Source organism: Colobus angolensis, unplaced genomic scaffold (assembly GCF_000951035.1).
Source record: "Colobus angolensis palliatus isolate OR3802 unplaced genomic scaffold, Cang.pa_1.0 Scaffold100, whole genome shotgun sequence".
NCBI lineage: Eukaryota > Metazoa > Chordata > Mammalia > Primates > Cercopithecidae > Colobus > Colobus angolensis.
Window position 1 is genome coordinate 3808925 of NW_012110920.1, and position 20527 is coordinate 3829451.

A 20527-nucleotide genomic window follows, 5' to 3' on the forward strand; every position below is an offset into this window, starting at 1 on the left:
CAAAAAAAATTTAGCTGGGCATGGTGGCATGCGCCTGTAGTCCCAGCTACTCAGGAGGCTGAGGCAGGAGAATTGCTTGAACCCGGGAGGCAGAGGTTGCAGTGAGCTGAGATTGCGCCACTGCACTCCAGCCTGGATGACAGAGCAAGAAGAAAAAAAAAGACACCAAGATTATTCCCGGGTAGAATAAGTGCAGATGACCATTTTTCTTTCCTTCTAGTTTTTATTCCATTATCTATTTTATTTTTGTATTCTGTATAATTTTTCCATACCAAAGCAAGGATTACTTTTCTAATGGCTGAGAAAAAAAAATGTTATTAAACAAACATAACACTCTCCATTGTCAGGAAGGGAGGAGCCATTACCGAAAGATAAGAATGGGTAAGAAATGCAGGGAATAAATAGTATGTGATGGGAAGGCTTCTCAGCCTTCCAAGGCCTGTTGGAGGTTTCACAAGCTGTTCCTGCCGAGGGAATTCTCAATGCTCAAAGCCATGGGGGTGGAGGCCCTGTTTCCCTCCATCTTAAGAAGGATGTGACTGGGGCAAGTTTCAGTTTTAACAGGTACTGAGTGTATCATTTGAGGGGCAAAACTGCTGCTCCTGCTGCTCACCCCAGCACTGTTACTTGATATCAGTGGATTATTTCTCTCTAGAGGTCTGGGGCCCCCGGATGGAGGGCAACCCTAGCTGCTGCCCCAGGGGGAAGGCAGAGAGGAGGCCCGGACCGAGTTAAGATGCCCAGGTAGGCTGAGTTCTAGCTCTAGCTGGCTGCATGATCCTTCAATCACTGAGCCTTAGCCTTCCCATCTGAAGAAAGGAGGACATCTTCCCTAGTGATATGGAACATCTTCCCTGTTGACATGGAATTCTGAGTGTGAAGTAGTACTATATGTGAAAATGCCCTGGAGAACATAAAGTGATGGACAGGTGCTATTTGTGAATGAGAAAAGTATTTGGTGGAATAGAGGAAAACATGGACTCTTTTCAGTGAGTTAAGTTTATGTTTCTTGCATCTGCCGAGTCAAAAACATGTATGGCATTTCCTCCTTCTTCTAGGAGCTTCCTGTGTGTTATACTGTCTGGTCCTCATTTGCCACATGTTATATATGAGAAAACTGGGGCTGATGAAAGATACACTGACCTGGTTTTCCCAAGATCACAGAGCTAGTAAGAGTAGGGGAGGAATTATCACCCCCATTTCTCTGGATGAGGAAACTGAGGCACAGAGAGATTAATTGATTTGTCTGAAGTTATAGAGCCAGCAAGTGTCAAAGTTAGACCAGAGTCCTCAAATCTTTTTTTTTTTTTTTTTTTTTGAGATGGAGTTTTGTACTTGTTGCCCAGGCTGGAGTGCAGTGGCACGATCTCAGCCCACTGCAATCTCTGCCTCCTGGGTTCAACTGATTATCCTGCCTCAGCTTCCTGGGATTACAGGTGCCTGTCACCACACCCCACTAGTTTTCTGTATTTTTAGTAGAGACAAGGTTTCACCATGTTGGCCAGGCCGTTCTCGAACTCCTGACCTCAGGCGTTCTGTTCACCTCGGCCTCCCAAAGTGCTGGGATTATAGGCATGAGCCACTGTGCCAGGGCCCCTGAATCCAAGTCTTTCAATGTTACTAATTTAGGATTCATGGGCTCCTGAGGGGTTCTCAGAAAGACATCAGAAAGAAGGTTTGCATATGTGTACATTTTTGGGGGGAGAGGGATTCCAAATATTGAATCAACTTCTCAAATAAATGAATCCAAAATCTTGGACCTGTAGTTGGTCCCTAAGTCGCTCTTTCTGTATTTAAACATTGATATACTACAAGAAAAGCTTTAGTGACGGCAAGTTACTTGGGCACTTAAAATGTACTTAATTGTTACTGCGCTTCAAGGTTGTTAGTCAAAATGATTGATTTGCCTTTGACGCAGCTGGCCAACTTGAATTTTTCTTTCTCCCGGCTTAATAACTCTTCAGTATCTGTAAGATGTCAAGATCAACACTTTTTCTTCTGATACCACATTTTGTTTAATCTTCAACCTAGGTGCATACCCCGGAAGAAAAAAGACTATAATTCAACTCTTTAACAGCCAGGATTGCCTGTCTCCACCCCCTTCTGAATCTAGTTATGTTGGATACTGGGAGAGAAGCAGGTAGACTCTTTGGGCCTGACCTTTCTGATTTTTCTCTGGAAGAGCTTCACTGAAGGGGCACAGAAGACTAATGTTTCTACAGCATGGATTCAGGGGCTCCTTCCCACCAGGAACCCAGCTTAACAGGCATGCTGTTCACATGGAACTCACCAAAACCCCGTGCAGGTGGGTGTGAGGAAACACCAAAGAACTGCATGACTGTCCCTGCCTTTGGAAGGTCTGATTCCCTGTCATTCCTTCATTCAGTCAACAAATTTGAAGCACCCAGTATGTGCTACATTTTGAGGATAAAGTGATGAACAACACAGACAAGACCCCTGCCCTTGTGGAGTCTATATTCAAACCAGAGCTTGACCTTCAAACTGAGAGACCAACTTAACAAAGGGGCCATCTGGCCACTAACTGTTATGCACCCTGCGCTTGGGAGACAGTCTCAGCCTTCCTCCACCTTCAAGTCTGATAGGAGAGAGATTTCAGAGCGGCCCGAACAATCTAAAGTGGAAGTGAACAGAGCTCAAAATAAGTCCTCAAGTCCTGAGGGGAGACCAAGGAGAAGATAATGCAGTGAGGGCAGTGAGAGAGGGATTCCTAGAGGAATTGCACCTTGCTTTGAATTTTAGCCCTAAGCTGCAAATCCTAACTAACTTCTAAGTAGACGCTGACAGCTGGCTTCTATTTGACCTGCCACATTGAATGACTTTGGCCCCGGGACATGGTGGAGATTTAGACAGCCCAGGGCAGAAAATCCTCTAGGAAACGCAGTCTGAACTACACCACTAGCTTTCTGAATGGACAGGATCTGAGGAGCTGGGAAGGTAGTAGGGGAGAGGGCAGCTGGGTGGGGTTTCTTCCAGGAAACAATGTGGATGCAAGATGCAGTCCTTGTCCCTGGCCTGCCCTTACCGCTTTAGTATTTCAGATGAGTCAGCTCTCACTCTGCCACCTGCTTTCTGTAACTCTGCAGCAGGCCAGCAGCCCCCAGTCCACCCTCTCCTCCTCCCAGGGCTCTGGGGTGAAGCCCTCCCCAGGAGCTCCCTGGCTCCCAGTACCGATGGGAGAAGCTCTTTTCAACTGACATGATTTATTTTAACAATAAGGGACAAGAACCACAACCAATTTCCACAGAATTAGAGTTCCTCCTGACACGCCTGGGACTTGCCAGCTGCGAAGGACACTGTCAAGCCATCCTGTATGCCATTTGCCGTTCTGCTGTTCCTTCGCTTGGAGGGAAGACATGCCTGTTTCTATAGGGAGGAAGTTTGAAGAGAGAAGAGGGGATAAAGATTCTGTGAATGGAAAGAGCACTGGACTGAGAGTTCAGGGATGTGGCCTCCAGTCCCAGCTCCACCACTACTCAGTTGTCTGAAGAAAGAAACAAAAATCTGTGATGCCTCCCTGGGCCAATGTGGGTGACACGTTGCCTAGAAAGAAGTGCCGTTGTGATATGTTTATGTTGGTGGGATGGGGGAAAGAAATAACTGGTTTGTACGGAGTGTTATGAAAGAATTAAATCTTAACCTTCCGTTGGGGTAAGCTGATGGAACAACCATAGAAAAGGACAGACTGAATATTTTTTTATTCTCTCTATAGAAATTAACAGTAAAAAAGGTGTTGACATAGAAAAAGGAAACAAAAAGTTGTCAGGAGTTAATGAATAGAAATGTTGTTTTTTTTCTGGATTTTATGGTGTTTGTGGTATTTGTTAGCTTTTACAAATTTGTAATTTGTTTTAATTTCTCTTTCTAAATAAATATTTACTTTTGTCTCTAACTTTGTCCCTCTATTTTTTAATTCAATTTTCAAATTCAAAATGCTTCTCTCTGGGCCTCAGCTGTTTCCTCATCTGTAAATGAGAAGGCTGGACCAGATCTCTTTCGTGTCTGGTGCAATGAAGCGCTGGAGTGGGCTGCCTATGACTGCACCCAGCTCTACCACACCCCACCTGGGTGTCTTTGGGTGAGGTACTTAGTAGCTCCAAGTCTCATCTTCCTCATCTAAAACGATGGACACAAAAATAGTATTGACCTCATGGAATAGGTGTGAATATGAAAAGAGACCATGCATATGGATGCTTCACACAGACCCTGGGGCAGCAAATGTGCTCAGTACTTGTTAGCTATTAGTGTGAGTCTACTCTTTCAGTCTATGAATTTTGTTGGAGGAACTCCTGCTTACCAGGCCTCTGGTTTAATAAAACATGACTGGAGTGACTCCATCCTGAAGTGAGTGTGCCAGGCACTCACAAGGCACCTAGAGGGTTAATGCTTTATGGTCTGAAAATAGCCACATTCTAATCTGACCACTACTTATAATTACAGAAGACTGATGGCCATACAGGACATCCCCCACCAAGCCTACAGAATGTCCAGATGTCCCAAGTACAGCCCACTTTACTCAGAGATAACATCAATGAGCAGACTTAGGTTGAAGGATTAATGGTCACTAGAGCACCAACAGCCCATACCTTTAGTGAGCACATCTGTACATTCCAAGTTTAATCATAGCTCCTTACAGTTTCTTATAAGCAGAGATGTTCCTAAAGGACAGGGGTTCCTCCTCCTGCTTTCTGGGCATGCCCTACTCTCTAATGGAGTAGTTTCCAATAAATTTGCTTCTTTCTCTGTGCTCCAATTCTTTCCTGTGTGAGATCTAAGAACCTACTCTTGGGGTCTAGATTGGGATCCTCTTTTCTGGCAACATCTTGAGTATGTGACCATGAGAAATGTTAGAAATTGGAGTGAAAGGTACATAAACATGTGGACCCAATACCATTCTCTGGTTCTCCCAGAGACACAAAGCTACAAGAGAGTAGGACTCTGCCTTCTCCCAAAGCTGATACCTCCCTGGGCCAATGTGGGTGACACGTTGCCTAGAAAGAGGTGCCGTTGTGATACGTTTATGTTGGTGGGATGGGGGAAAGAAATAACAGGTTTGTACGGAGTGTTATGAAAGAATTAAATCTTAACCTTTCATTGGGGTAAGCTGATGGAAACAACCACAGCAAAGGACAGACTGAATATCTTTTTATTCTCTCTATAGAAAATAACAATAAAAAAAGTATTCACATAGAAGAAGGAAGTAAAAAGTTGTCAGGAGTTAATGAATAAAAATGTTTTTTTCTAGATTTTATGGTGTTTGTGGTATTTGTTAACTTTTATGAATTTGTAATTTGTTGTAATTTTTCTTTCTAAATAAACATTTACTTTTGTCTCTAATTTTGTACTTCTATTTTTGAGTTCAATTTTTTTCCCCAGATGGGATCTCACTCTGTTGCCCAGGCTGGAGTGCAATGGTGCAATTATAGCAGACTGTAGTCTTCAACTCCTGACCTCAAGCAATTGTCCTGCTTCGACTTCCTGACTACAGGTGTGCACGAGGACTACAGGCAGGCATGTGCCAACACACACAGCTTTTTGTTTTTTTTTTTTTTTTAAGAGATGTGGTCTCGCTTTGTTGCCCATACTGGTCTCAAACTCTTGGTCTCAAGGGATCCTCCCACCTGGGCTTCCCAAAGTGCAGAGGTTACAGGTGTGAGCCACTGTGCCCAGCCTGAATTCAATTTCTTAAAAGGATCCTCCCCACTCAATTGTATGAGCTGTAGCAGTTGCCAGATTTAGCAAATACAAATGCAAGACCCCCAGTTAACTTGGAATTTCAGGTAGATAAACACTGAGATGTTTTCGTCTGAAATTCAAAGTTAAATGTGCATCTTGTATACAGTGGGAATATAAAAAAGGAAAGTAGTGGTCAACTCAACCAGGGTTGAAGTGGGGAGGAGGAGGGGAGTGGGGAGAGGAAAGGAAGAGGGGAGAAGTTTCACAAACAAAGTCACACCGGAGCTAGGTCTTGACGTTAGGTTGGTGTTTGCAAGGTAGAAGAGCCAGGGAGGGCTTTCTAGGAGAGATGAGCCCGTGAGGTGTGGGAGACCTGCAAGAGAGATGAGGTGGAAAATGTAGGCAAGATCCAGGCTGCAATGGGTCTGGATGTTGTGGGGAGCAGATTTTCTGCTACTGGGAGGCCCCAGGTCGTTACGCTGGGAGTTTCAGACTGGAGAGTTTTAGAAAGTCTGGGTTTGCATTTTAGAAAGTCCACCTGCCTAGGGAAGAGTGGATTGTTCAGGAGAGGAATGGGGAGGCATCAGCTGGGCTCTTTCCATTACCTATCCCTCCATCCCATCTCCACTGGGGCTCTTTCACAACATTTGAGCTACAGAGCCCATTGACATAAGATATGTCACCCGGGGCCTGAGGCTTTGAACAGGCTTTGACTGAGAGCCCTGTGGGCAAAAAAGGAGGAGGAGGAGGAAGTCCAGGCTGAAGTGGCATAGGTGCCCCATGTGCATTTGTGCTTCCCTCCCCAGGAGCACAGGTGTGGCCAGTTTGGATTTCCTTAGGTCATCAGCTTCCTGGGTAATGACAAGTCAGAACAGCGTGGCTTGGGAGAGTTACGTCACCTCCCCTGCTGAACGGGCTTGAGGTCCCTCACAAGTCTAGGTTCCTTTCCACTCCACCTAATCCCAGAGTGAAAGGGCAGCATGGGGTTAGAAAGCGCGCTGAGCCAGAGGTGAGGAGAGAGAAGTTTGAGAGCAGTCGTGCCACTTCCTTGCTGTGCCATGGAGGACTAGTTCACTTCTCTATTTCTTCATCCCTCTAATGCGAACATTGAACTGAGTTCTCTCTGTTATGTTTTCTGACTCTCATTTTCCAGATATCACAACAAAGGAGAGCCAACCCCACTGAAAATGAAGAATAAAAGAGAGACAAAAGACAAAAACAAAAACAAAACAAAGGAGAAACTTTTTTAGGTTTAAATTTCCCAGTTCTTTTTCTCATCTTTTTTTTTTGTTTTATTTTCAAAGCTCTACTCAAGTTCACACATATCATTATGATCTAGATATATTTACCAAGATATCTAAACATTTATATATTCTGTTTTAAAATCCCTATTAGTTTCCCAAATAAAACACTCATCCATCATTATCAGTAACATATATAATATATACGTATATTATATATACATATATTTATATACATATATACAGATTATACATGCATATATATTATGTATACATATATTTATATATGCATATATAGTGTGTACATATATATATTTTTTGAGACGGAGTCTTGCTCTGTCACCCAGGCTGAAGTGCAGTGGTGCGGTCCTGGCTCACTGCAAGCTCCGCTTCCTGGGTTCACACCATTCTCCCACCTCAGCTTCCCAAGTTGCTGGGATTACAGGCTCCTGCCACCACGCCCAGCTAATTTTTTGTATTTTTAGTAGAGACGGGGTTTTACCATGTTGGCTAGGATGGTCTTGATCTCCTGACCTCGTGATCTGCCCCCCTCGGCCTCCCAAAGTGCTGGGATTACAGGCGTGAGTCATCGCGCCCAGCCTGTATTTCTTTCTTTTACAAATTCGTTCTCAGTCATACTTCTTAGTGTTTTATAGTCCTCATAACGACAGGTTCTTTCTCAAATCTAACCAAAATTACTCATATAGATCTAATGCATTTCATCCAAATCCTGCAATAGGGCCACACATTGCTCAACTCCATGGAGCCTCATTCCCATAGAAGGCAATAGGCATGGTACCCTCTGGAATTATGCAATTTTTATATGCGCTCCAGGACTAAGTACTTAGGAATGGCCAGAATCAACTCTTTTAAGGGAAGGAAATTGCCTTGGCATCACTATGAAAAATTCATGAGGTTGGAGTGCATGTTAGGTGGGGATAAGGAATTGGAAGACATGAGAGAGTTGTGTCCAGAACATATCAAACTCAGAGCATTCTCCATTCTGGCTCGCCAATCTTGCTTCACATTCTTTCTGCTTCCCTACTTAACAAGTGGAAAATTGAGCTCTGATATCTCAATGGTGGGTCCATTGGTCCCAGAAGTCCCAATTCTAAGGCGAGATGCAACCATATGTCTGGAGACCAGATTCATAATTTAATTGCAATCCTGGGAAAGATGCCATTCTATCTCAATCTATATTTTATTTTTGATATTAGGGGTCAGGTAGCAAGGCTTAATATGAAGAGATCTTATTTCTTATCATTCCTTCTTCCTGATTTAGGAGCTCTAAAGGGAATTGTAAAATTGATAATAAATGTCATCATTTTCAAGTTGCTTATTATGTGCCAGGCACTGTGCTGAGGACTTACGTGTAATCACTTTATCTTCATGCTGTGCCTACATGGTAAATGTGCAGTAGACATGGTGTGTACCATTTGACAGATGAGTAAACAGGCACTGAGATTAAGTGGCTTGCCTTCAGTCTGACAGCCATAGAAAGTAGAGCCAGTCAACCCAGCTTCCAGTACCGGTGATTATGGTACACTGCATGCTGGAAGTGGAGTTATAAACACATCACTTATTCCCTTCCCCTGCAAGCTTCCTGGTATGACATATTTGCCCTGAAATGAAAGCTGGGTCAGAACATATAGTCTGAGCACAAGGGGCGAATGTGGGGTGAGACTCAGCAAGGACAGTGCTGCAAATCCTCTCATGTGTGTGGCTGGGCTCTGAACTGCTCTTTCCACATGTGCAGAGGGGCTCTGAGCCAGGCAGCTCAGGCCCTGCTGGGAAAACAGCACCCACCTCCCTCCATCCGACCCCTCTGGGGGAAACAAGGGTGGGGATAGGGGAGATTTCCGATGTCAAGAGTGGCTCTTTGCCCCCTCTCCAAAGGAGAAGAAAGATGTCCATTAGCTCCTAACAAAGATGTCTTCTCCTTTTCCAGGTGCCTGGCGCACAGCTTAGAAAAACATAACATTTATTAAGGAGTACTTACTGTGACACAGGTCCATTAGCTCATTGAAATCCTCACAGTTTATTTTACCTACTTTATGGAGCTTCAGAAAGGCTTTAAGTAGCTTGTCCAGTGTCTACAGACCTAATGCATTTCATCCAGACTCTGCAATAGGACCACATATTGCTCAACTCCGTGAAGCCTCATTCCCACAGAAGGCAATAGGCATGGTACCCTCTCTGAGCCAGGCAGAGAGGGTACCTACCTGGCCATACCCTCATCTTATTTCCTTAATCATTTCCTTTCTTCTTTAAGATATAGCTGATTAATCATTATTATGAAATGCCTCTTTCTTCTGGGTCTTGACATGTAGCTTCTAGGAAAAATGATAAACTCCCCATCTCCATGCAAATGAGAATTTTTTGCAATTCTTTGTTCATACAGAAAAATCCAAGTTAAGTCACTTTCTTGAGAGCTGTGGCATGCTACCAAGAAGAGAAGGGAGACAAGGGAGAAGAGAAGAGAGAGAGCCAGGGTTTAAACCCAGAACGACATTGTGAACCGCTACCGTCTACCACTTCCCTCAACACTTATCATTTTATTATGTCCAAGATGCTGGACCACAAGACATCAAGTCCCTGGGGTTTCTTTCCCTTGCACCTGTCCCATAAAAGACCCCAATCCTTCCTGTCCCTTTTCCTTCTTTGCCGGTGCCCTGTCGCCCTCTCTGTCTCCTGAATCTGGCTGCAGGGGCAGGGTTTGTACCAGCCCAATGGGGTCTCAGAATTGCATCTCATCCCGAGGTCACTTCATTTGACTTATTCACTTCATTTGAATAAAGCTCCATTTATTCTGGGAGTCTGTGTTTGGGGATGTCAAAAGACAAAATCACAACACATTTAATTAAAAGATCTTAATTGGCTTTTATTTGCAATCCTAGAATCAGGCAACATTCCATTTTATAGACATAGAATGAGTGGCCCCATGAGCTGACAGAGGAGAGTGGTTTTATAGGCAGACAAGGGCTGGAGGAAGCAGAAACAGAGAACAAAAAGCAGATTGGTCATTTCAAGCTACTTTCCTTGTAAAGGTTAGAGCAGAGGAGACTTCCTTATATGCTAGCTAAAACTGGCTCACTTGAGGATTTGGCTATTATCTTTCTCTCTCCTGATTTCTCAGAAGGTTAGATAAACAATTTAGTTTCAGCTTGGTGGTGTGGAACTTCATTCAGCATGAGTGACTCCATTTCGGTTTGGCCTATTGGCCTAGTGCAGTAACTCGGTCCAAACCAATCACCTCCTGAAAATTTTATTTAATGGGAAGAAACTGTTTACATCCTATCTTTTCATTGCCCCAAACCCTGATCCCTAGAGAACTTCGTGGTAAAGAGTTTATGTAAAAAGGTAATTTAGATAGAGAGTCTTCTAGCCCAAGAATAAGGATTTCAGGTCCTGGCTCTGCCACTAGCTTCTGTTAAACCTCTCTTCTTTCCAGTCTCATTTTCTCTCTCTCTGCATTAATCAAGAATGAGAGAACTCTCCAGGGGACAAGATGAAGGTGAAAGAGATGATGTGCAAAGAAATTCTTGCTTTATGAGGGGAAAAACTGTTCCTCCTGAAGTTCAACAAAATAATGCAGGTAAAGCAGTTAGCTAGCACCTGGCACATGGCAGACACTCATAGCTGCGTGAGGCATTGGAGAGCTGGATCATGCTGGAGCCAGAGGCACCTGCAGAGCCTCACGGGTTGGCTGCTGCAGGGTGTGGCTGACTGAGAGTGCTTTCATGAGTTGGCCTGCAGGGTACAGTTGGTAATGTGCCACAGCTCTCAGGAAAGTGACCTAACTTGGATTTTTCTGCATGGACACAGAATTGCAAAAAATTCTCATTTGCATGGAAATGGGGAATTTATTTTTCCTAGAAGCTGCATGTCAAGACCCAGAAGAAAGAGGCATTTTATAGTAATGATTAATCAACTATGTCTTAAAGAAGAAAGAAAACAATTAAGGAAATACGATACTAAGAAAACAAGGGAAAAAACAATCTCCCCAAGGTGGATCCACCCAGCAAACCTTGACAGCATTTCCTCTTATCCACCTGAATAAAAATGACCAGCCCTTTCCAAATGGCAGAGAGCACTGAGAGGAGACACAAGGAGCAGCCCGCAAGCACCAAGTGACAGGTGAGGCTCATGCTGTCCATCGTCAGGGGCTCATATGCACTGCCATCCTAGACCTCTTCCTTCATGGCCGCAGGGAGGTGACCTATTACCATTGTGTGTGGCTGTGATGTTCCAGATGCTGGGCATTTGATAGAACGGGAAGAGATACTCTATAGAAGGGGTGATTTTCTAGTACTTTAGTTTCAATGAGAAGAGATAGAGGGTGGGAAAGAAGGAGGGAAGGAAGGAAAGGTAAGGAATCTAACGTCTTTACTATTGCTTTTTTGTTCCAAGAACTGTGTTGGGCACTTTGTAATGTGTTATCATTGTTTAATCCTTTGCAATGTTAAATGTCTTTTTAAATGTAAGGAGCACCACCGGTTCGTAAATGGATTCCTGTCTGTCTGGTGTCAGGGGAGCTACTGGGATTCCAGGCTGTGATGCCAGAGAGAAACAGTGTTGTTAGTGGGGTGGAGTAGCAGTAAAGAGAGCCAGCTCAGGGACTGGCCCGCCTTCCCTCAAACCCTGGCCTGGGCAAGTTACTTCATTTTCTTGGTAAAATGGGAACAGAAACAGAGCCTACCTCACAGGGTAGTTGTGAGCATTAAATGAGAAAATTACGTAAAATTCTTGGGACAGTGCCCAATGCACATGACACGTAGGATAAATGTTACCTACTACTAATATCTGAAATAGCCAAGATGTCTGGCATTGCCTCACCAAGCTAAGGGAGGCATCTTTCTCCTCCACAAAATGCGCAAGTCTCCTGGCATGGGATGAGCAGGCAATATCCCACTGCTTCTGAGAGTTATCTTGTCAGAAGAAAAACCGCACTCTTTCTTGGCTTTCTAGAAGCACCCCAGTAGCCTTCCGAGGGGACAGAACTCTGGGGGACTCTCTACAAACTTCCCTGGCAATGGGGCCCATCTTTGTTTAGCCAGAAAGAAAGGTTGATAAAAGAGGAAGGGAGCTCTTTGGCCTAATGCCTGCCACGTGGTAAGGTCTCAGCATACACCTGTCTATTCCCTGGGAATGATGCCCAGTTACGGAGAGACAAGGCAAAAATGGTTTCTAAACAGGATTTCCTGTTTCCTGACTTTCCAGAGAAGGAGCTGGGAATCCTGAGGAAGGCATAGGGAGTGGGGGCAGCTGGGGTTCACACTCACATGTATGAGTTACAGCAGCTCTAACTATAGCTCTGCAGTCCCCGCAGCTGGCTCCCTGTGTCTGATGCCCTCCTCTCCTCCACGGCCACACATGATACACTTACCTTGGCACACACAGCTGTAAATGGGAGATCTCAGTGGGCATCATGCAAAGTGCATAGCAGAGGGCTGCTCTCATCACATGTGTTGTCATAAGACGTGTGTTAAGGCTAAGCTCTATTTATAAGCTTGGGAAATGTGGGTGAAAGCAGAGATAACCCCATAAGCTGCATCATTATATTTTATGCACTTTTCTCTGTGTGCATTATATGGCACAATATAAAGTGGTTAAATGAAGAGGCAGCAAGAAAGACAGAGGGAAGAAGGGTAAGAGAATGAGAAGAGGCAAACCTCTCAGGGTCTGGCCCTGGCTATGAAGCAGCCAGCTGCAAACATGCCGCTCACACCCTTTGGCTCAGCGGGTGACAGACGGGAAGTTGCCAAGCTGCCCTCTACCATTGGCATCTTCCCCTAGCTCCTCGTTGTGGCTGATTAGTCCTTGAAGATGCCTTGAAGACTTGAAGAAGTCTCCCTTTCCCATCCTCTCCAGAAGATGAAATCTCCACAGCTGGCTTCAAACAAATGATTTTAAGCAGATACACTCTTGAGGTTTATAATAAAAGGGTGTTACTTATTTTGGGGGTAAACATCAAAAACCAAGTGTGTTTTTATGGTTTTTCACATCTGTTGCCCAATTCCTAGGGCATCTTACCAACCCTGCTTTTCCTACTTAATTTATTAAAAACAATGCTTTTCACCCCTGTTGACAAAGTAGGCTGTGTTGAGTCATGGGAGAGTGATATGCACGCAAGTATGCTTCCTGGGACTTAAGAGAGTGGTGTATCATGCTTTCTGGGGTGGAGGTGGGGGCATGGGGTGAGGGTGGGGAAGAACTCATATCCAGTTGACTCAAGAAAACCAGAGGAGACACATACCCCTGAAACTCCTCAAGGCTGAAGTATTTAGTCTTGTTTTCTTGTATTCCACCTGGCCTGCTTTTGGGGCTGGAAGGGGACGTCAATCAGGGCTCTTCTCTTTCATTGCCCTCCACTCTTGGCTGGACAGCTGACTTCCTCTCCTTTGTGCAGGCATGAAGTTACCTTGTGTTTCCCTTGGGCTCCTGGGTACAATACTGATGTTGTGCTCAGTAGACAACCATGGTCTCAGGAGATGTCTGATTTCCACAGACATGCACCATATAGAAGAGAGTTTCCAAGAAATCAAAAGAGCCATCGTGAGTATGGGTTGGTGTAAAGGTGTGGGTGATGGGGTATACCTCCCCTTACATCTTAGCTTGAAAATGAGTTCCTTCTCATTGCCTTTTGCATCTCAGAATAACATAGGATACTGATTGCTTATGTCTGTTCTTATGTTTCCCTCCACAGCAAGCTAAGGACACCTTCCCAAATGTCACTATCCTGTCCACATTGGAGACTCTGCAGATCATTAAGGTATTGGCCTATGTCTGCTTTTTCTAATATTTTTATCTTCATGTCTAAATGGCTCTGGGTTGAGAAAGAAATCCCTACATTATCATCTTCTCTTTCCTAATCTCCAATGTACTCTAAATGCACCAGGCTTCTTCTTTGTCAGATGATGTGTTAGGGCATGCTGGTGTCCCAGGGACATGCAACCCCTGGGAGGAATGAAAGAAGTGCCACTTCCTAGAGAGTGATTGGAGGTGACCAATCACTGTCCTCAGAGGGGACAGGATTTCTGTGGCTTAGGGCTAATTTTGGAAGGTCCCATGGAGGTAGCTAAGAAAACAGTGACTTAAAACCTGAGGAGGTTATAGATCAGTGGATAAGAAGGAGGAAGGTATTTGGGCAAGATAAGATAATGGCTGTAAGATCAGTGAAGGTTGGACAGAGAGGTGACCAGGTTTGTGATCCGAAGGACATGTAAGTGACTGGTGGGAGATGATGCAAAAAAATACCTTGGAGTCATTTTATAAAGGTCCCTGGAGCCAGGCTGAGCCTCAGGCTTATAATACAGGCAATAGGCTGGGTGCAGTGGTTTATGCCTATAATTTCAGCATTTTGGGAGGCTGAGGCGGGTAGGATTGCTTGAGGTCAGGAGCTTGAGACCAGCCTGGGCAACATAGCAAGACCTCGTTTCCAAAACAAAACAAAACAATTAGCAGGTCATAGTGGCATGCAACTGGAGTCCCAGCTACTTGGGGGGCTGAGATGGGAGAATTGCTTGAGCCTGGGAGGTGAAGGCTGCAGTGAGCCATGACTGTGTCACTGCACTCCAGCCTGGGCACCAGATTGAGATGCCCAAAAAGAATAAAAGAATGTGTGTTAGGGCACACTAGTGTCCCAAGGACTTGGAACCCCTGGGAGGACCTAAAGAAGTGCCACTTCCTAGAGAGTGATTGGGGGTGCCCAGTGCTCAGAGGCGATTAGGATTTCTGTAGCTTAGGGGTAATTTTGGAAGGCCCCATGGAAATATAAAAGAATAAAAGAAAATAATAGCAGCAATAGAGAGTCACTGAAATTTTTGAGCCCAAAGTTATATGATCATAAATTGTTTTAGGAAGACAGTCTGGTGCTGTTCTTACAATGGACAACGTGAGGCAGGAAAGCCAGTGAGAAGATCAGTCCAACCATCTAGACAGGAGGTGACGAGAGTATGTTACAAAATAGCTGGCTTATCAGGTGATCATTCATTTTACAAAAAGGCCCATGAGAGATGCCTTTAAAAGTGAGCTTCTCTAGTCCTGGGAAGTATTCTAGACAGATCCAGTTTTAGGGGGATTTTATATGACAGAGTGTGAGGTATATTTTGTATTGAGTTACTTTTTTCTCAGGTTTCTCTGCATACGTGAGAGAGACACACACACACCCCTTCATAATTCTTCTAAGCAGTGATTTATTTGTGGTGAAGAGACGTAGCCACTTACTAAATAAAATTCTAGCCAACTGTATTATAGACACATAAGATATGACAGCTGGAAGGAACCCAAAAGATCATCTATTCCAAAACCATCATTTTCAAATGAGGACAGTGAGACCTTGGGAGGGAGCATGATGAGTTAGTGGCAGAGCTAGGAATAGACCCCCAAGTGTATGTCCCCATCTTCAGATTCTTTCTCCTCTCAAGGTTGGGAAGTAACTCATGTGGAATAAGAAAAGGAGTCAATAAGGATTCAGGTCTTTATCCTTCCCTTCCCTTCCCTTCCCTTCCCTTCCCTTTCCTTCTGTTCCTCTTTGCCTCCTGTCCTCTCTCCCTCCCTTCCTCTCTCCTTCCCTTCCTTTCTCAGCCCCACCTTCCTTTTTTCTGCAGTGCTCCTTTTTCTAGTACCACAGTCTTTGATAGTGCAGAGGAGTGTAACATTTTGCCCTTCTGGTTAAGGAAATCAGCAAAAGTGAAGGAGGAGAAGGGTTTTTGTGTTGCCATCTAGGAAAAGCTGCCACTGGGGCCAAGGAGGCTTTGCTTCTTGAATGAAGACAGATGTGCTGCCCCACCGTTAACCACTCCCTGCTTAGACTGAACAGTTTATCTTCTGCAGAGTAACTGACTCTCAGGGCAGATGGCAGGCAAACTTCTAGAAGGAAACTGTCTAGCCAACTTCTCTGGGCTGTGCCTGGGAATTTAGAGACTATCTTTTTGGGACATCTGCACTCTGCAGGCTGCAGACCTACCCAAATATGCCCATTTCTGCAGCTGTCAGTCTCCCTTCTTGCAAATCTCAGCCTCATTCCAGTGCTCCTTCTGGTTGTAAAAGGACAGACTAGAGGAGAGCTAAGCAGTGTGGCCCAGAGTAAGGTGGCCAGAATGAATGCATTGTGATTACAGTTGGAGGAATGCACACCTAGCAGGATGACTGGCATGCAACAGCCCTTGTGTGTTGCCAGACAGAAGATATAACAGAGAGGTTGACTTCAGCCCCTGTAATGTAAGGAAGTCCTTTTCCAAAAAGCTGCTCAGCCATCAGTCCTTTTAAAAAGGAGGCAACTGGTTCCTGGAAAGATTTAAGTGGAAGTTAGTGATGACACGCTAGGGATACTGTAGAGAGAATTAGTCTATGATGGATTCTGGGCCCCATCCTTGGTAAATGTATTTCTTGGCCATACAAAAAATGGGGAGAACTGGAATCTCTTCTCACCATTTTTGTCATAAGTAGCTTTGCTGGGAATAAGAGAGGATGAACACTCTGAGACCATTACGAATTTTTCCAAAATGACTTTTAGTTCTGTCATGTGTTGCTGACCCCACTCAAATGGACTGCCCTGGTCTCTAACATAATGAGAGAATAGGCCTCCAGTGTTTCTCTAATTTGTGTTTGTAGCCCTTAGATGTGTGCTGCGTGACCAAGAACCTCCTGGCATTCTACGTGGACAGGGTGTTCAAGGATCATCAGGAGCCAAACCCCAAAATCTTGAGAAAAATCAGCAGCATTGCCAACTCTTTCCTCTACATGCAGAAAACTCTGCGGCAATGTGTGAGTCACTGGGTCAGGATTCCAGCATCTGCTCCCCTTCTGCCCCAGGAGAGGCCAGGATATGCTGGCCCCCATCGGCCTCCTGATATGGTGCTTGGAGTCAAAGGAAATTCTCTGCCTACGTCTACGTGGAGAACTGTTGAGAACCTCTCCCAGTGGCCATTGCTTCCCCAGGGCTCCCTGCCTGGTGGCAACTCCTCAGACGGTCTCCTCCTAGATAACCCTCCTGGGGTGACCGACTTATGTCAACATATTCCTTAGTAAGAGGCATGGCAGGGACACCAGTTCTACTATAAGCATACCCCTGGTTTCTTTATTTCTGGCCCTTTGGTGTCTTTACATCAATAAACTTCTGGGTAGGTCCTTGGTATGGCCTATCCCTAAAGGTCACCTAGAAATTCATTGCAATCTATTCAAATCCAACATCAGAAACAAAACCAACACAAAGCAACAAAAACTTAGACCAGTAGAGAATCTGGGCTCTAGTCCCATTCCTGCTAATGATTTCCTGTGAGACTTTGTGTCAAGTGACTTCACCTCTCTGTGCCTCAGATTCTGAAATTGTTAGAAGGGGTGACGGTCCCTGTCCTACTTGCATTAATATGATAATGGACTCAAACGAATTCACCTAACCAGTTATTTAATTAATCATCTAATTAATATTTATTATCTAATTAATATTTAACAAATGTTCATTGAGTGCCTACCCTGTGGGAGGCAGCACTCAGAGTAGTGATAAGACAGATATGGCACCTGCTTTCCTAGTGCTAACAGCCCGATAGGCTCTAAATGCAGAAAAAACAAAAGGCGTGGGCAGATGCAGGTGATTCTACAAACAAGCTCTATTCTTCCATGGCTGTTCCCACCTGAGTTTACTCATCCGACTCTCACTGTGGGAGGGAGGAGAAATGTCACTTCTTATGCGGGCAGGTAGGAATAAGAGAGGGCCCAAGTGGAAATGTCCTCTGATAGGAGCTTCCTCCACTTTATCACAGCAGGAACAGAGGCAGTGTCACTGCAGGCAGGAAGCTACCAATGTCACCAGAGTCATCCACGACAACTATGATCAGGTAAGATCTGGGAAGAGGATGGGGAAGATGGAAGATGAGAGATCAGGAGGGTGCCAGCCCTTCAGCCTCCTCTCCACTTAAATTCATGCATTCACTCTATAAGCAGTCATTGTGGACAGGCCTCAATTCTGTGTCTGTAAAGAGAGTTTTGATCTTACCTCATTTGCTAACCTCCTGGGCTCCCCATCTCCATCATTCCTCCACCATTTTCTCATACCCTCGTATATCAAGCCTGACCTGTATGATTTGGGGAAAGCACCCACTGCTTAAGATGGGATGACACAGAGGGAGCAAAGATCCCCCATGATATGTGAGCTATTATGCGTAAAACGTGTTACCTGCATGCTGTCACTGTGATCGTTACCTGCCCCCCCGCCCATATTATGTGTAGTGATGAAGACACAGTACTTCTCATGTTAATGTTGGTGTAAAATGCACATCTCACGGGATGTAGAGGGAGAAGCAGTGCTTTTCATGAGCATTAGCAGATCTTGTTAAAATGCAGATTCTGGCTCAGGAGGGCTGGGGTGAGCCTGAGTTTCTGCATTTAGATCATACTGACAAATGATGCCAATGCTTTGAATAGCAAGGAGTTAGGGAGCCTATTATGGGCTCTGCTTCTTTGTGGAGAGGCTCTGTAAGATAATGTTATAGAAATAGCTAAGGATTACATGGTTCTTACTATAAGCTGGGTATTGTTCTAGGCACACAACAAGTATTACACATTTGTTGTTCGGAACAATGCTATGAGTCATTATTTGCATTGGATACATTAAGAAACTGAGGCTCGAGCAGGTGCAGTAACTAAACTAAGTTCACACTGCAATTGCATGGCAGAGGTAGGATTCAATCCCATGCTGGCTGGCTCTGCAGGACATGCTAAAAGCATGAACTCAGTCTGCTGGGGAAGGAGGTGGAATAAGGCAGGAGACTTGGGCTTCAGTTCCAACTCTGTTACTAACTGGCTGGGTGACATTGGGTAGGACACTTGCTCTTAGGGACTTTAGTGCTCTAATATGTCAAATGGGGACAACATGCTCTCCCTACCCGCTGTCCAGCACCACAGGGACGAAGATGTTCTGGGATAACAGAAGCACTAAAGCAAGCTGATGTGGAGAAGAAAATCAGCAGAACTGGCCAGTAAGGCAGATTTTTTTCCTGTGAAAAACAGAGGAAAAAAAAGAAACCTGAGGGAAAAGAATGAAGAATTTTAAAGTTTTGTTTATAAGGAGCTGAAATGATTTAATTGCTTGTTTGTGGGGAAAAAAATTGGTTGCCTGCGAGGAAAAGAATACTGAGTCTGTATGTTATACAAATATATTTCACGACAAAAAACAAAACCTTGTGGGGACCAGCATGTGAAGAAAGTGACTTGAAAACCATTACACAGTCTAGAAAGGTGGGTTCTTACAATGATCTCTGATTTCAGCTGGAGGTCCGCTCTGCTGCCGTCAAATCCCTGGGAGAGCTCGACATCTTTCTAGCCTGGATTGCTAAGAATCATGAAGTAACGTCCTCAGCCTGATGACAAGGAACCTGTATAGTGAGCCAGTGACGAACATCCCCTGTGCGGTTTACTGTGGGAGACGGCCCACCTTGAAGGGGAAGGAGATGGGGAAGGCCCTTTGCAACTGACAGTCCCACTGGCTGGCCTCAGGCTGTCTGATTCCACTTGAAAATAGTCAAAAAGTCTACTGTGGTATTGATACTGAACTCTATCTGCTGAAAGGGCCTGCAGGGAGTATAGGGCTGCCTCCCCTCTAATTTATTGTGAAGTCGTATAGTCCATGTCTGTGATGTGAGCCAGGTGTGATATCCTGTAGTACACCTTGTACTGACTGGTTTTTCTGAATAAATTCTGTATTTTACGTATGAATGGAAGGATCTTTTCAGTCAGGGAGAGTCAGTCAAGACTGAGGACAGGGTGTTTCTGACAGAGGAATGGTTGTCATGGTGACAAAGCTGAACAAGCACAGCCACAAGTAAGTAGAGAGGCTGCTGGGTAGAGAGGCCAAAAAGGGCACCAACATCTAGATGGACACCGCATAGATGATTCAGAGCACAAATGCCTATCTTTCAGATTTCATATCACGTGCTTTAACGGAAAGAACAAGACCTCTGAAGTCCGACAGATCTGGTTCCAATCCTATGTGACTTCGAACAAAACACTTAATGTTTCTAAGACTCAGTGTCCTCTATTGTAAAGTGAAGATATTAACACCAGTCTAGTAGTGTTGCTGTGAGCATCGAGTGAGGAAAAGGTCTCTCATGACCTCAGCAGGGTGGGAGACGGCACAGTGCAGTATAAAGACTGCCGATTCAGGGGCCACCTTCTGGTTCTAAGGCATCTCCTGCCATGAATTTCCCAGGGCAGGTCAGTACATTTCTTTGGTCCTTAGTTTTTGGTAGTGTGGATACTGACCCTTCTGTACTACCTGCTCCATATGATTATTTATTTATGGAGACAGGGTCTCACTCTGTCACCCAGGCTGGAGCACAGTGGCATGATCATAGCTCACTGTAGTCTCAAACTCCTGGCTCAATCAATCCTCCCTCCTCGGCCTCCCAAAGTGCTGGCATTACAGACATGAGCCACCACACCTGCCTCTATATAATCATTTAAAAATGGAGTCATTATGAGGGCTTTGACAACCCTAATATGTGCACACACACCCCTCCTGGCTATTTCCCCCGACTGTGCCCCTGCTGCTTCCCCGGGCTCACTCTGACCCAACCATGGTGTTTGGCTCTGTA

At 44.8% G+C, this 20527-nt stretch overlaps 1 protein-coding gene across 1 annotated transcript in view; it reads left to right on the top strand.

The window, feature by feature from the left end:
* IL19 (interleukin 19) overlaps nucleotides 1-19649 on the top strand; it is a 47895-nt gene extending 28246 nt beyond the window's left edge. Inside the window, 5 exon segments of the mRNA XM_011937489.1 lie at nucleotides 13345-13490; nucleotides 13642-13707; nucleotides 16551-16703; nucleotides 17699-17773; nucleotides 19203-19649. Coding sequence (XP_011792879.1) covers nucleotides 13345-13490; nucleotides 13642-13707; nucleotides 16551-16703; nucleotides 17699-17773; nucleotides 19203-19298 — 536 coding nt within the window. The 3' untranslated portion in view covers nucleotides 19299-19649.
* The last annotated feature ends 878 nt before the right edge of the window (nucleotides 19650-20527 follow it).